Source organism: Anomaloglossus baeobatrachus, chromosome 1, assembly GCF_048569485.1.
Source record: "Anomaloglossus baeobatrachus isolate aAnoBae1 chromosome 1, aAnoBae1.hap1, whole genome shotgun sequence".
In the NCBI taxonomy this organism is placed as follows: Eukaryota; Metazoa; Chordata; class Amphibia; order Anura; family Aromobatidae; genus Anomaloglossus; species Anomaloglossus baeobatrachus.
The window spans coordinates 335,882,456-335,897,923 of record NC_134353.1 but is presented as its reverse complement, the minus strand read 5'-3'; the positions used below and the strand labels follow the sequence as shown (position 1 = coordinate 335,897,923).

Below are 15,468 nucleotides of genomic sequence, written 5' to 3'. Positions count from 1 at the left end.
ACCTGGACTACATCAGAGCTGGAAACTTTGCTTTCTAATAAATTGTTAAGCGAGGCACAGTGTTTACTTTTTACTTGTCTCTTTTTATGTCTTTGACTTTTCCATTTGTGGTTTGACTGACTCCCTGTATGTTTGTTTGTTGGGGGGAGTGTTTATTTAAATTATTTGTGTGTTTTGTTCTTTTTACTTGGTTAATAGTAATGGGGTGTCTGATAGACGCCTCTCTATTACTAACACCAGGGCTTGAGGCTTGCTGACACTACACAGCTGATATCAATCCCAACTACCATGACCCCAATTGCCAAAGCACCAGGGAATTGGGAAGAGCCAAGACGAAGCACCAGAACTGGTTCATTTAATGTGATGCACCACTTCTAGGGCAGCTACATGATGGTATTTTTAGGCTAGGAAGGGCCCAATAACCATGGACCTTCCAGCTGTCTGCTTTACCTTTGCTGGTTACAAATATTGGGGGCGGGGACCACATCTTCCACGCATCCCCTCTATTAATTTTATCTTGTCTGTCGCTCTGGTCTGTCCAGAAAAGATTTGCTACAAGTAAGATTAGGCTAGTTTCACACTTGCGTTGAATGGCATCCGTTGCATTGCGTTGTGTGAAAAAAATGAGCATGCGCAGTGAAAAAATAAAGGATTCTGCCGCTCAAAAAAACGTTACATGCTGCGTTCTTTCCACCCGGCGGAAGCAATGCAGTGTCAGCCAGAGGAAGCAATGCAGGTAATCAGTCGCAATCTGTCGTCCATACAAGTCTATGGGAAGCGGCAGAATCCGTTAACGGATTCCGCTGTTTTCCAAAACGGCGGATTGCGACTGAAGGAAAACAACGCAAGTGTGAAACTAGCCTTATAGGGGTGCTGCACTAACCAGATTACCGCAAGAAGAAATTGCTGTACACTGAACCAAAAATATATAGTTGCTTTACTTAATCATATTAAAATTACATGGGTCAGCAATGATTACAAACTATTCTTTAGACAATCAGATGGCATGGCACATAGGATAAACAATGTAATAATCACTGTGCTGCTGAACAAGGCTCTAAAATCTGCACAGGCATATCATGACTGTTTAGACACATATATAAAATACAGAAACTGTACCAGCATAGATCAAATATGCACTGTATAAAAAATATATAAGCAAGTGCTTAATAGACAGCTGCAATTTCATTGACATCAGTATATATGCATTTCAGAAGTATCCATGAGAGGTAAAATGATATAAGAAATCCAGCAAAGCATTATTCTTAGGATATGGCTAGAAAGTACAATGCGAATAGTTCAGAAAGAGTAATTATCTTGTGGTGTGGTGCGATGCTGCGTCCCCAACGTGTGTTTTGGCGTTTGTGCCTTCTTTCAAGGGAGGTTTACCTACAGTTCCCTTTTATTTAGATCCTTTATAAAAAATGTTGACCGACACTGGGGCCAAGAAACAGACTTGAGATACCCCACTTGAAACACTTCCAATTGGATATGCAACCAGTCTGAGTATTATGACTGAGGCCGTTATAAATCTACCTGACCGTAGCCTTGTCAATCCATTGGTCATTTTTTTTCAATAGCGATAGTATGAGATACTTTAATAAATGCTTTGCTAAAGTCAAGATACACTATATCGACCGCATTTACGTGATTCACCCAGTCAGTGATTCCACCATAGAAAGAAATTAGATTACTCTGGCATGACCTTGCTACAAACCAATATAGATAGATACCATATTTTTCAGATTATAAAATGCACTTTTCCTCCCAAACATACGTCCTTATAATCTGAATGTAGCTTACCAGGGTGGTGGAGAGTGGTCACAAGAGGCCAGGGAAATGCTGCGGCGGATGGTGCTGGGGCGGCTGTGCGGTGGCTGCAGCTGCTGTGCGGGGTCTCCGGTGGCAGCAGCGGCTGTGCGGGATCTCTGGTGGCAGCAGCGGCTGTGCGGTGTGTGTGCTCCGGGTCTCCGGCAGCTGAGGCTGCTCTGCATAGTCTCTGGCGGCTGGACTGGCACTGCGGATCGGGCGGGGAGGACTTCAAATAATGCCGCCCTGAGTCTGCGTGTGCACAGATGGAGCTCTCTGCCCATTGATCTCCCTCCAGCAGACTTCAGGAAAATGGTGCCTGGAGGTGACACTTGTGCAGATGAAATCTCTGCTTGCCATTGAGCCTAGAGCTCAATCTGCGCTGACTCCAGGCGCCATTTCTTTAAAGCCCTCACCGCACGCAGATGCCCCAGCATGGCAGCCGAAGCCTCTGCCGCTGCACCAGCAGAGTCTACAGTTTCTGGAACACCCACCGCTACTGCCCCCTCCGGTAAGACACCACCGGATTACAAGACGGACCTCCTTTTTTTTTTCCTTCAGTAGTTATGGAGAGATATATACTGTATATATTTCCTCTTTAAGGAGAATTGTAAGCAGCTGTAGGTTCGCCGACACTTCACCTACTTCATACTGCAATTCAATAAAGTTAATCACTGTTGGTCAAAAGCTTTTTATCATACAAGTAGTAAACCATTTATTTGCTCTTACTTTTCTAGACAACTGACTACATTAATGCAAGTTTTATGGATGGATACAAAAGAAAATATGCCTACATTGCTACTCAAGGTAATTCTTTCTTCCCTTTTTTTATGAATATTGAAGGGCCATTTAAAACAACAAAACAAAAAACCTGTCTACATGTAGACAAAGTAAATTCTCTTATAAGCATTTATATATATATTTTTTTTTTTATTTATTACATCCCGGACGACCTCTCCTATAATAGATGACTTTATGCTCCAAGAGTTTTAAGAGTTGCATCATTGCATTCCTTACACATGGTAAAGGTGGTGACACGGCTAGCCAAGCAGCTTTGTAGCGACATAATCAGGATCACATCATTGTTGGAAAAAAGAGAACAGCTTGTACTGCCAGAATACTATTTTCTGCAGAATCCAATAGAATAATTCTTTGTATGAAATAGATGTAAAAATACTTTGTGCACAAGCCCAAAGTTTAGTAATCTGAACAGGTGTCCGGTAATAGTGTATGTAAACTACGGACGTCATGTTTTCTATTAAGTGTCAAATCCATAGTAGAAAAATAAATGATCGAATGAAAGACAGAGCAGGCTGTCGGTGTGTTAAAGCATGGTTACAGCGTGCTCACTATTGCAGCTCCAATGACTGGAAGCGAACGGCTGTAGGGAGAACAGAACTTCATTTTCTCCCTGTAGCCACTGCTCCAGTAAGTTAGGCAGACATGATTTTAAATGCGATTTATCTTCTGACTAACCCTATATCTGCAGGTAAAGAGCATTTCTGGAGGTGACAGGTAGAATTTAAAAGGCAAATAAGCAGACATTAATTGTACAAGGAATATTTCAGTTCTAAAACCTGCAGAATTGTGAATGCAGCTTTGGATAACAAATGACACTAGCTCAGAATTGACACTGAGTAATTGTATTTATATGTTGCTATTTTTGTAAATTTTATAATGAATGTATTTAACCCCACTTCATTCTAGTTTTGTTTTTAAAAGATTTCGGAGATTTTTGCAGCCAACTTTCAGTGGTTGGTCCTTTGTTTGGCGCACACTCACTACATGAGACTATTTTGATTCGTGTGTGTGTGTGGCCATGAACCAGTTGGTTTAATTTATCACCGTTTTTACATTCTTTTCCTCTAACCAGGTCCTTTGCCAAAAACCTTTGACGATTTCTGGCGTATGGTGTGGGAACAAAGAGTTTTAATAATTGTTATGACAACAAGGTAAGCATACTTGTACATGTGTCTAGTGTGGCTTGTACCTCTACTACCAGTTCTAGTAAAGGGTGGTTTTTACCACTATGACTTTTTCAATTGCTTAAAGGAATTGTCTGTTTTTAGGAAAATATTAGGGAGCAAGGCAGGTAATTACTTCATTTAACACAATAAGCATTATTTGTGTCTCTGCTGCTCTCCCCCCTGCGGCAGTGATGATGCCCCCTGTATAGGACACGAGACTATTGCAGTCTCTAACCTCAGGTGTGCTATCTTAGAAGACTTGCCTAAGATTACTGCTGAGCCTAGCTGTTGTTTATAGGGCTGCAACCGATTGTTTTATTGGACTCCAACCGAAGGGAATGGCAGGGTCTTCAACAGATAATTATTGTGTTTAACTAATGGGGTTGTCAGATATCGCTTTAAATTGTTAATTACATTGCCATCTATTGGTGGTCATGTTTCTGATCTGGTCTAGCACATTTGTCTATATTTTCTATTGGGCGTTGCATCTTTTTCTGTTTTTCTCATTCTGTAGAGTAATCGAAAGAGGTCGAATAAAATGTGGACAATACTGGCCTCTTGAAGCTGGAAGAAGTGAGGATTCTGGGCACTTTATTATCAGGAACATTCATATAGATCTCTTCCAAGACTTCAAGTTAACCCATCTGGATCTCTACAATAAACAGGTACATAATGAATTTATCAGTTTTGTCTGATCTTGGCACTTCATCAAGAACAGGTTGTCCACAGTCTGCAGCACCATTGTGAAGCAGTGGCATTAGAAGTGTAGTTGCGGTTTGCCATTAAGTGAAATCTTACAGATTTGCTATGCTTTCCTTCCCTCAGCCACTTTCCAATATCTGCTACCTTTTTGTTTTCTCAGACCAATGAAAGTCGAAGTGTGGCCCATTACCAATACATGAGTTGGCCTGATTTTGGTGTGCCTAAATCTGCTTCTGCCATGTTGGACTTTAGAGCCCAAGTGAAGCAACATCAAGCCATGGCGGTACAAGCATTGGGGTCAGAGTGGACTGGACATCCTGCTGGACCACCGATAGTGATCCACTGCAGTGCGGGCATTGGAAGAACAGGTGACTATTATTGCAGTTGGGGCACAGTACCCATGGCGGTGCCTCACAAAATATTGTACAAGAGTGGGTGCACATAAATATCACAGAAGTATGCATTACTTAGCATTATTTGTTTTTTTTTACTGCATTGATCTAGTATACTTGTATTGTCAGAATTTACTACTTTACAAATGTAATGAATGCATAGGATTACATCCAGGAACTAATAGGAGATGGCTTTGCTAACAGCCCCTCAGATCGTTTAGAACACCTACATACAGTTTGTGTTTTTGTCTAGCACTCCATATACCGATGGCAGCTGGAGACCACCTGAAGGTCCCCTTTGCTGCAATCTTTGTATCGCTAGGCTTTATAGGAGATGGCTTTTTACTATTTACTGCAATACCAAAATATTGCAGTATCTAGTAGTTAAAGTGACAAATAGCTATAAAAAAAAAGTTTGAATATTTTTTACAATTTTATAACTACCCTTTTTCACAATCCAAAAATAAAGAAATATAAAAAAGTGTTCCATATAGCCACTTATATTAAAGTTCAATGGGTTTGTTCACACTGTTTTGTATAAGTTTACGACCAAGGACGTACCGGTACGATGCTGCAGTGAGGCATCTGTGATCCCTGCACATGTCTGTGGATTTGAACAGTATGTGGGACTAACGGGCGCTGCTGGATCTGTGATATGTGATCCACCCGCATCTGCTTGCCACTTAGATCGCATTGTCAAAATGTGACCGCAATTTAAACGGCCACGGTGGGGATTTCGCCATTTCCCGCCTCACGTTGGCAGCTTCGTGACACGATCACGGGGAGCCGATGGTTACCATGTTAGTGACTGGTCATGTGATGACTCCTGTTGCTATCATGATTTAGTTCCTGCACGAGCCAACACAGTGACTGCTCTCACAGGAACGCTGCATTTCTGCTGTGTAGCTCTGATCAACAGAAATGAACAAGCGATCAGACTGTGCAGTAATGAAGTTCCCTAGGGAAAGTAGTAAAATAAATTAAAAAAAAAAATGTAAAAGAAAAAATAAAGTTCAAATCGCCCTCTATTAATCTCATTGAAAATAAGACTGTTAAAAAAAAAAAGAAAAAGTATATACACATATTTGATATCGCTGTTGTCAGAAATGCCCAATCTATCAAAATATAAATTCAATTAATTTAATCGGTACACCGTGTGGTGAGAAAAAAAATTCCAAACTCCAAAATTAAGTGTTTTTGTTAGCGCAATTTTTTTTAAAATGTCAGACCTGGCGATCAAAACGTAGCATCCGCACAAAAATGGTATAACTAAAAACATCAGCTCAAGACTCAAAAATTAAGCAGTGACAGATCCCCAGATCCTGAAAAGTGAGAACGCTACGGGTCTCAGAAAATGGCACAAAAAGTGTTATTCTTTTTTTAGGACAAACCTCTGAATTTGTTTTGTTTTGTTTTTAAAACCCCTTAGATAAAAGTATACATGTTTGGTATCTACGGACTCGTACGGACCTGAGGCATCACACCGACACATCATTTTTACCATATAGTGAACAAGGTGAATAAAAGACCTCAAAAACAATCGTGCAATTGCACTTTTTTTTTTTTTTTTTTTTTTTTGCATTGTCACCGCATTTGAAATTTTTTTCCTATTTTCCTGTTCTATATGGTAAAACTAATGGTTTCATTCAAAAGTACAACTCATCCTGCAAAAACTAAGCCCTCATATGGCAAGATTGACCAAAAAATAAAAGTTACAGCTCTCGGAAGAAGGGGAGGAAAAAACGAAAACTGAAAATCGCCCGGGGGGTAAAGGGGTTAATGTCTGTCTTAAGCGATGATTTGCAATGCATTTATATGTGTATGAAGATAGAAATGTTCTAAGTTGTGTTTTGTTGTTTTTTGTTTTTTTTTATCAATTACAATAAAGTAAAGTTAATGAAGAAAAGGGAAATGTAAATCAAATCAATATTTGATGTGACTGCCCTTTTTTCTTTAAAGCAATATCAGTTCTTCTAGGTGCATTTGTACACAGCTCTCCCGAGATGTTTGGAACAACCTCTGTATAGAGTTCCTTTAAAAACTAACCACAGATCTTCTGCAGCTATAGGCTTGCCCAAATGTCTTCTTCATGTAATCCGATATAGACTCTTGTGTTTTAAATCATGGCTCTGTGACTGCCATATCATCACATCCAGGACTTCTTCTTCTTATTTATGCTGCAGATGGTTCTTAATGACATTGAGTGTGTGTTTGCAGTTGTTGTCCTGCTACAGAATAAAATTAACCTAGATCAAATTCCCAACTCCGTTTGCTGACATACATTCCCAAACTTGTAAGAAATTTCCGCCATGCTTCACTGTTGCCTGCACAACCCTTTTTATTATACTGCTCTCCAACCCTTCAGTGAACAAACTGCCTTCTATTACAGCCAAACCTTTCATATTTTGATTGCTCAGTCTAGAGCACTTTCTATCACATTTCTACACCCCAATTCTTATATTCTCATGCATAATTGTTTGGTCTCGCAATTCCATGAAGACCATATCTAGCTAGACTTCTCCCAACAGTAGATGGGTGTAGCTGGGTCCAACGAGTTGATGCCAGTTCTGAGCTGATAGCACTGCTGGACATCTTTCATCTTTGAAGGCCCGTGAATGTGTGTTTTATCTGTTGCACAAAGTTTCCTTGATCCTCCAGTGCATTTACAATCCTCAAGGATGGCTATTTCTTGGTGCCTCTTCAACAGAGCTTGAACATCACATTTTTCATTTTTCCCAGTCTGCTTTGAAATTTTTGTCTGAGATACCTTACTGACGAAATGTAACTACAATGGAACCTCAGTTTACGATTAACTTGGTGTGCGAGTATTTCACTATGCGAGCAAAGCTTGCTTTAAATTTGTAACTCTATTTACGAGCAAGCTTTGCTGTACGAGAAAAATACCGCACACACTTCTGGTTCCGTATGCACACACACACATTACGCTCATGTATCCTCAATTTCCTCGTCGGCCTCATACCTGGTTCTTGCAGTCCGCCGGTATGTGGATCAGGTAAGGCTGCTTTCACACGAAGTTTTTTTTTAACATCCGTCATGAACGTTTTTTTTTAACGCAAAAACGGATCCAGTGCAAATGCGGTTTCATTTCAATGCATTTGCAATGGACTCGCGTCAACATGCGTTTGCGTGCGTTATAGTAAGGATCCAGCGACTTGCAGTCTTTTAACTTGTTTCAAAAACGCTACTTGTAGCGTTTTTGAGCTGCGTCCAAATACTGCAAATTGCTGGATCCTGACTACACTGCACGCAAACGCATGTGAACGCTGGCATGCTGATAAAAAAAGTTTGTTTAAAAGAACCGAGAGTCCTCAGTAGTTGATACCTTTTTAATGGCTAACTGAAAAGATGGTTAATCGCAAGCTTTCGAGACTCTCAGGTCTCTTCTTCAGGCTCAGTATAACACAAAATCTGAAGAGTCACATATGTATACACAACAGGACATAGAATGGGGCAGTAAATAAAACAAGTGACATGAAGCAGAACTATCAGTATGGCAAGAGGACAAACTGGACTCAGTTCTTTTAAACAAACTTTTTATCTCTACTGGCTAACACGGTACAAAGATATATTTTACTGGCATGCTGATAGACAGATCCTGCTTGCTCTTCTGAGCGTGCCCAGAAACCAGCCTCGGGTGATCAGTCCCTCTCTGCACCTCCCGCCCTCCCTCCCCCGCGCTCCCTCCCTCCCCCCGCGCTCCCTCCCTCCCCCCGCGCTCCCTCCCTCCCCCGTGCTACCTCCCTCCCCCCGTGCTAGCCTCTCCCTCCCCCGTGCTACCTCCCTCCCCCCGCGCTACCCCTCCCCCGACCGCGACGCTCGCTCCCTCCCCCGAGACCGCTCGCTCCCTCCCCCGAACCGCTTCGCTCCTCCCCCGACCGCTCCCTCCGTCCCGCTCCCTCCCTCCCCCCCCGACCGCTCCCTCCCTCCCCCCTCCGCCTCTCCCTCCCTCCCCCTCCCTCTCCCTCCCTCCCCCGCTCCTCTCCCTCCTCACCCCGCTCTCTCCCTCCCACCCCCGCTCTCTCCTCCCCTCCCCCCCGCTCTCTCTCCCTCCCCCCCCGCTCTCTCCCTCCCCCCCGCTCTCTCTCCTCTCCCCCCCCGCTCTCTCTCCCTCCCCCCCGCTCTCTCTCCCTCACCCCCGCTCTCTTTCCCTCCCCCCCGCTCTCTCTCCCTCCCCCCCGCTCTCTCTCCCTCCCCCCCCGCTCTCTCTCCCTCCCCCCCCGCTCTCTCTCCTGCCAATAACGACAACCGCTGAAGGCCTGACAGCGGCAGCCCTTGCATCGGCCGCCATGGTTACCTGCGGACTGCAAAAACCCGGCCAGCAAGGGAACTGAGGATAATAGCATAGTGTGCGTGTGTTTGTGCATGTGTGGAATGGCACAATAGGGGACCCGGATGGGACATGCTAAAAGTTGTGTAACGAATTGTCTGCATTTCAATTATTTCCTATGGGAAATCTTGCTTTGCTAGACGCGTAAATTGGTTTACGAGCACACTCCCAGAACAGATTGTTCTCATAAACCAGGTTCCACTATACCTTATTGCTGTGCTTAGCCTTGCGATGGTATTTGACTGGTAACGGATCAGAGTTTGGCTGTTCCTCACCCAGTTTTAAGCCTCCTACACAGCTTTTTATTTGTCAATGACTGGGTTACGTACAGATGAAAATGATGATTATCTGCTGTTTGGTATCATTAATTACGCAAATGCCTGAATATAATCCTACAAAATACTTGACTTTGTGTGTACCTAGAACAACTTATGCTATTTTGAAGATATAGGATGTTCACACCAAATGTTTAATTCATAATCTTTGCATGTAGTGCTAGTGCCAATATAGCAAAGAGGGGGGGTGAGATGTATTGCTGTGTATGCTACCGTATTAAGCATGCACTATATTGTTGTACCACTAGGAGGAGCCGAGGTTTTGTGCTGAAAGTATGCAGGTGTGGTTCTCAACCTATGTCATTTATATATTATCTGCCTGTTCCTCTATGTACACACATATATAGTAGAAAATGTAGCTTTTTTGCTAATTCTGGTCATTTCTTGTATCTATAGGTACCTTTTGTACATTGGATATTTGCTTGTCCAGGCTGGAGAACATTGGGACAGTGGACGTTCTACAGACAGTGAAGAGAATGAGAACTCAACGTGCTTTCAGTATTCAAACGTGGGATCAATATTACTTTTGTTACATGGCAATTATTGAATACGCACAAAGGAAAGGTCTCCTTGACCCTGTGGAATGGTCCGACACTGAATTTGAAACAGATAGCGAGTGAATATTCCCTCTCCATGGTACTAAAACATGTTTCCTTGGCCATAGCTGGTCCATTCTAAACTGGGTGGTGCTGGAAGGCGCTGCCCCCTTGCTGCCATGCAGTAAAGTGCAGGTCCCTTCAGTACGCCGTAGGTTTGAGCTATTCAAGCACTGGAAAGTGTCATAATTTATTGTAGCATGAATGCAATGGAGTAACTTGCACATCATTTTCTAGACTTGAACTAAACTGTACTTTTTTTTTTTATTTTATTTTTTTTCTTTCCTGTTCTGCGCAGAAAGAATTATGTACAATGTGTCACAGATCCCTTTGTAAAGTGTGTAGTATCTTGTAGATTTGTTTAGTCCTTTTTATGATTTATTTTTTTATGTCCATTGTAATGTGTCCTCAAGATTGCTTCGAAGTCTGTAACATTCAACCAATGTTGCCAAGTAGAGGTCCACATACCTGGTCACTTTGGCACTGTTGTATATAGCTAACCTTAACCGAATCCAAGTTTCTTAATTGATGACTCTACGTCATCAAAGACTGAAGGTTGTGTCGAGACGAATCGCCAGTTACTGGTTAGAAGTGTTATGCAAACTCTTACTCATTTTCCTTAATTCTTTCACAAGTGGAAAGGTTAAGATAAAAGCCTTAAGCTATGTTTGGTTTGTTTGCGTTTTCTTTAGGGTGCTGAGGAATGACGGTTATGAAAGGCTGTTTCTTTCTTTGTTTTTTTTCCTCTTTATTTTTCCTTTTGCTGGACACTACATATAGTGTAGGGTTTTGCGTACAATATTACACTGCCTGCATTGATGTGCCTTTTTAATGTATTATGTGTAGCACAAACGTCATAATTTATCCAAATTAAAAAAAGACAAATGCCTGCATTTATATTCTCAGGGGCCTCTTTCTAATTTCCATGTGTATTAGGGGGAAAGGAATTGTTTTTTGTTTTTTCTCTTCTCACTGTCCCTTCCATGTACTTGAGAACAGAATTATTTTAACAGTTATATTATTTTTAATATCAATAATGTCTTTCTCAAATTTAATTATTTTGTACTTTAACAGTATTACTTTTTTCCTCTAGTTTGGTACGACCGACTACATAACAGTGGCTGTGTTATAAAAGAAACTGAACCCAGCTACTGTATTTATAAGACTACATAATCATTGTAAATGTTTATATATGCTTTGGGATTGCAAAAAAAATAGAATGCATTTTATTTCCTCGCCGTATTTAAAATTACAGGACATGTTGGTACTAGACTGGCAAATACATGGAAAGCTACTAGGATGAACTTGTATGTCAGATTAAATATTTCTTTAGCCTTCAGTGTTTTATGGTTTTTCTTTTGCGCCCATCATTATTGTGGCTGTAATTTACAAAGAATAGAATTGAAAGGGAATAAGTCGATAAGATCAACGCTCCCCTGACCTCTCCTAAATCAGCCATTTACATATTTAGGCCTAAGCCACACGGCGAGAAAACCGGTGCTAGTGGAGTGCGATAAAACATCGCATTCCACTCGGACCAATTCTAGCCTGTGTGTCAGCGCACATGAGCGATTTTATTTTCTCAGTCCTAATCCGCCCGAGAAAACAATTGAAGCATGCTGCGATTGTAAAGCGAGTCTTTTCTCTCGCACCCATTCAAGTGAATAGAGCGAGAGAAAAATTGCACTGCACTCACGGTATACCGCGCGTGCAGAGCGAGAATCTCAGTAGCCAGCTGCGGAGGAGAGAGGGATAGAAATCCCTCCCTCCCCTTCTCCGTGCCAGCCCACCCCTCCGCAGCGCTGGCCCGCCCGTCCTCAGAGCCGGCCCGCCCCCCGCAGCTGAGGTCCACTCACACATTCGGACCACAGTCGCAGGGATACTAGCATGACACTTGGCTCTCGCTGTGCTGCCAGCGTGAGCCGTGTGTCATGTGAGCATCGCACTAGTGCCCCGTGTGGCCCCGGCCTTAAAAGCTAAATTCAACACCTTCATATCTTCTATCACTGCATTTAAGAGAAAACTGACATATGTAAATCAGGCGTTAAGAGCTCTGGGCGTATCGGCACTTCTCCAGCCTCTGCATCCTGAAGTCGTGTCCCCACCTACAACCTCTTGAGACTGTGAGCTATCGATCAAGCTAATTTCCTTGCCTGATGTCACAAAAAGCTGACATATCTTCAGATTAGAGCACCTTTCTTAAAGAGATTGGCCTACTAGTGGACCACCTTTGCAAAAGCTCAGATGTGCCTTATTGCTGCTTTCATTTTCCATCATATTCTGCAGAGCTTTACAGACACTATTATCACTGTTCCCGTTGGGGCTCACAACCTATATTCCCCATCAGTATTTCACCCCCCATCCTCCCCCTAATTCTTTGCCATCCACGGTCTTCATGACCTACAATATGATGTGACTATTGCAGCCAATTCAGACACTGCTGATCTGCAGTATCTGCACTATTACTAAAGGGTTTACGTTTTTTTCCCCAAGTGGACATCATCTCTAGCAATTGTGAGCATTATACTTGATAAAATGAAGATGGCCTTTCGAGAGGAATAGCTCACCTTTTTTCTCTGTATCTTACTAGTGGGGGGTTTATAATAGTAAGGCCTTATTCACGTGATTGTGTGGCGGCTGTATTTTATGGCTTATAATATGGCCAGAATTATTAGCTCCTTTACTGGCCTCTTCTAAACTGAGCTAGCAGTCTTGTATATATTTCTAAGCCATTTAGTTTAGGTGGGGAACCTGAGGTCTGGTCAGAAATTGCAGTTATAAGGCCACAGTTGACGAGAAGAATTAAAAAAACAATTCTGAATGGAAACCGCACACTGACCGGACAGGTCCTCATGCCCTCCAAACCGCCACCATGTGTTGTATCTAAAACCCGTTTCACACATCCAGCATTTCGCTGGATCCGGCATGCATGCAGTACAGTACATTCATTTACAGTGGAAGTGCGACACTATGCAGTTGTGTGCTTCATGCATAACCGCATTTGTCCGCATGGTGTCGCGCTTCCACTTTAAATGTACTGCTTGCGTGCCGCATCCGGCCAAATGCTGGCTATGTGAAACCTGCCTTACTGTATTTGATCACCCTGCCTAACAAACCCTATGTATTGTTTGTGATTGCAGTGTATGGCAACAAATGATAATCTGTTTCTGATATGCTAATTACGAGAGGGTGTTTGTTTCCACCAGACTAATTGTCCCAGTAATCATGTTTATTTCTCCCAATAATTGTCATACCATGATTTGCAAGAGCTGGCTCCACCACTGGCTCTTTGCAAGTCTCATCATGTTAATGTCAATGCACAGTGACGCTGGATGTATGTTCCCTGGCTTCACTGACATGAAATAAGGCTATGTGTGCACGTGTGCGCTCTGCACCGCACCTAAAAGGTGCGCTTCACACTATAGACAGCATGCAAACCGCACGGAAGAAGTGACATGTCACTTCTTAGAACGTAGCGATTCGGGCAGCAGCCGAATTGCTGCGTTCTAATATGCCACGTGCGCACGGCTCCTGCACAATCTCCATAGACTATGCAGTTACGCTGCGATCTGCAGCGCAGCGTAACTGCATGTAATACGCACATGTGCGCACATAGCCTAAGACTTGCAATGAGCTGGTGGTGGTGCCAGCTCTTGCAAATCATGGTATTACAACCACAGGGGCGTGGCAATGATTGGTGGGAAGACTAGTGTGGGGGAAACTAATGAACCCTGTACTAGTCTGAAACTAGCATAGTGGAAAGGGTTTCCACTTTTTTTTTTTTTTTTTGCCACACACTGCAATTAGTTTAACAGTACAAAGGGCTTGTTAGAACAAGGGTTAATGTAAGAATAAACACATGGCAGTTTAGGGGGCATGGGTGAGCTTTTTAAATAGAAAAAAATTATTGTACACCTTTTTGCTGGATAACTGGAAGTTTTCTAAAGTAATTTTAATGAGATGCCTGAACAGCATTGATAGTGATCATTTTCTTTGAAAAATGAGTTAGGCTGGTTTCACACTACGTCTTTTTAACATCCGTTGAAAACGTTATTTTAGCGGAAGTACGGATCCAGTGCAAATGCGTTTTCATTTCAATGCATTTGCAATGGACTCGCGTTAACATCCGTTCACCTGCGTTTGCCTGCGTTATAGTGCGGATCCGGTGACTTGCAGTTTTTTAACATGTTTCAAAAACGCTACTTGTAGCGTTTTTGAGCTGCGTCAAAATACTGCAAGTCACCGGATCCTGACTAAACAGCACGCGAACGCAGGTGAACGCTGGCGTGCTGATAGACAGGATCCTGCTTTTGTACTGAGCATGCCCAGAACCAGTCTCGCGTGATCTGTCTATCTCTCTACTCCCTCCCTCACCCTCTCTCTCTCTATCTGTCTTTCCCCCTTCCTCTCCTCCCTCTCTCTCCCACCTGAGAGCTGCGGACACTCGTAACCAAGGTAAATATCGGGTAACCACTTCTCTTAGTTACCCGATGTTTACGTTGGTTACGCGTGCAGGCAGCCCTGCTCCTAGCAGCTGTAGACACTCGTAACCAAGATAAATATCGGGTATCCAAGGCCGATGTTTACCTTGGTTACCAGCGTCTGCAGCTGTCAGAAGCCTCCTCCCAGTCTAGTTCCCCTCACTCCCGATCACATGACTCCAATGCCCGCCCCTAAACATCCAGTGCAGGATCCTGCAAAATAACAGATGCGTTTGCATACGTTATTTGCTGTAAAAGCAGGATCCGTACTTCCGCTAAAAAAACGTTATGGACGGATGTTAAAAAGACGTAGTGTGAAACCAGCCTTACTGGATTTGCATTACAACGTAATTTGTCAATTCAGAATTTCAAATGCTGGAAGGTTTGATCGAATAAAGTTATTAATATTTAGGTACTTTACCTCTAAAGGGTAAGTTTGCATAGTGAGTCTACACTGCAGATTTCTGGGCAGAATATACAGCATATTAAAACAGCAGCATTTTACCAAATCTTATCAATATAAATTTGTTGCAGATTTTCAATCCCGTCAGTAAGGGAGGTAAAATGTGCATCCAAATACTGGTGACATTACATACTAGCTAGGTCCTTAAGGCCCTGTCACACACAGAGATAAATCTTTGGCAGATCTGTGGTTGCAGTGAAATCATGGACATATTGTTCCATCTGTACACAGCCACAAACCTGGCACTGATTGTCCACAATTTAACTGCAACCACAGATCTGCCGCAGATTTATCTGTGTGTGACAGGGCCTTTAGAATTGTCAGTAGTTTTATGTGATTTTGATAGTGTGATCTAAAATATTTATACTCCAGGAT

General features: G+C 42.6%; 1 protein-coding gene across 1 annotated transcript in view; it reads left to right on the top strand.

The window, feature by feature from the left end:
- LOC142313205 (tyrosine-protein phosphatase non-receptor type 9-like) overlaps positions 1-11,488 on the top strand; it is a 75,158-nt gene extending 63,670 nt beyond the window's left edge. The window contains exons 9-13 of the mRNA XM_075352189.1: positions 2,547-2,616; positions 3,683-3,761; positions 4,291-4,441; positions 4,639-4,846; positions 9,950-11,488. Coding sequence (XP_075208304.1) covers positions 2,547-2,616; positions 3,683-3,761; positions 4,291-4,441; positions 4,639-4,846; positions 9,950-10,173 — 732 coding nt within the window. The 3' untranslated portion in view covers positions 10,174-11,488. The remainder of the gene's footprint in view (positions 1-2,546; positions 2,617-3,682; positions 3,762-4,290; positions 4,442-4,638; positions 4,847-9,949) is intronic.
- The last annotated feature ends 3,980 nt before the right edge of the window (positions 11,489-15,468 follow it).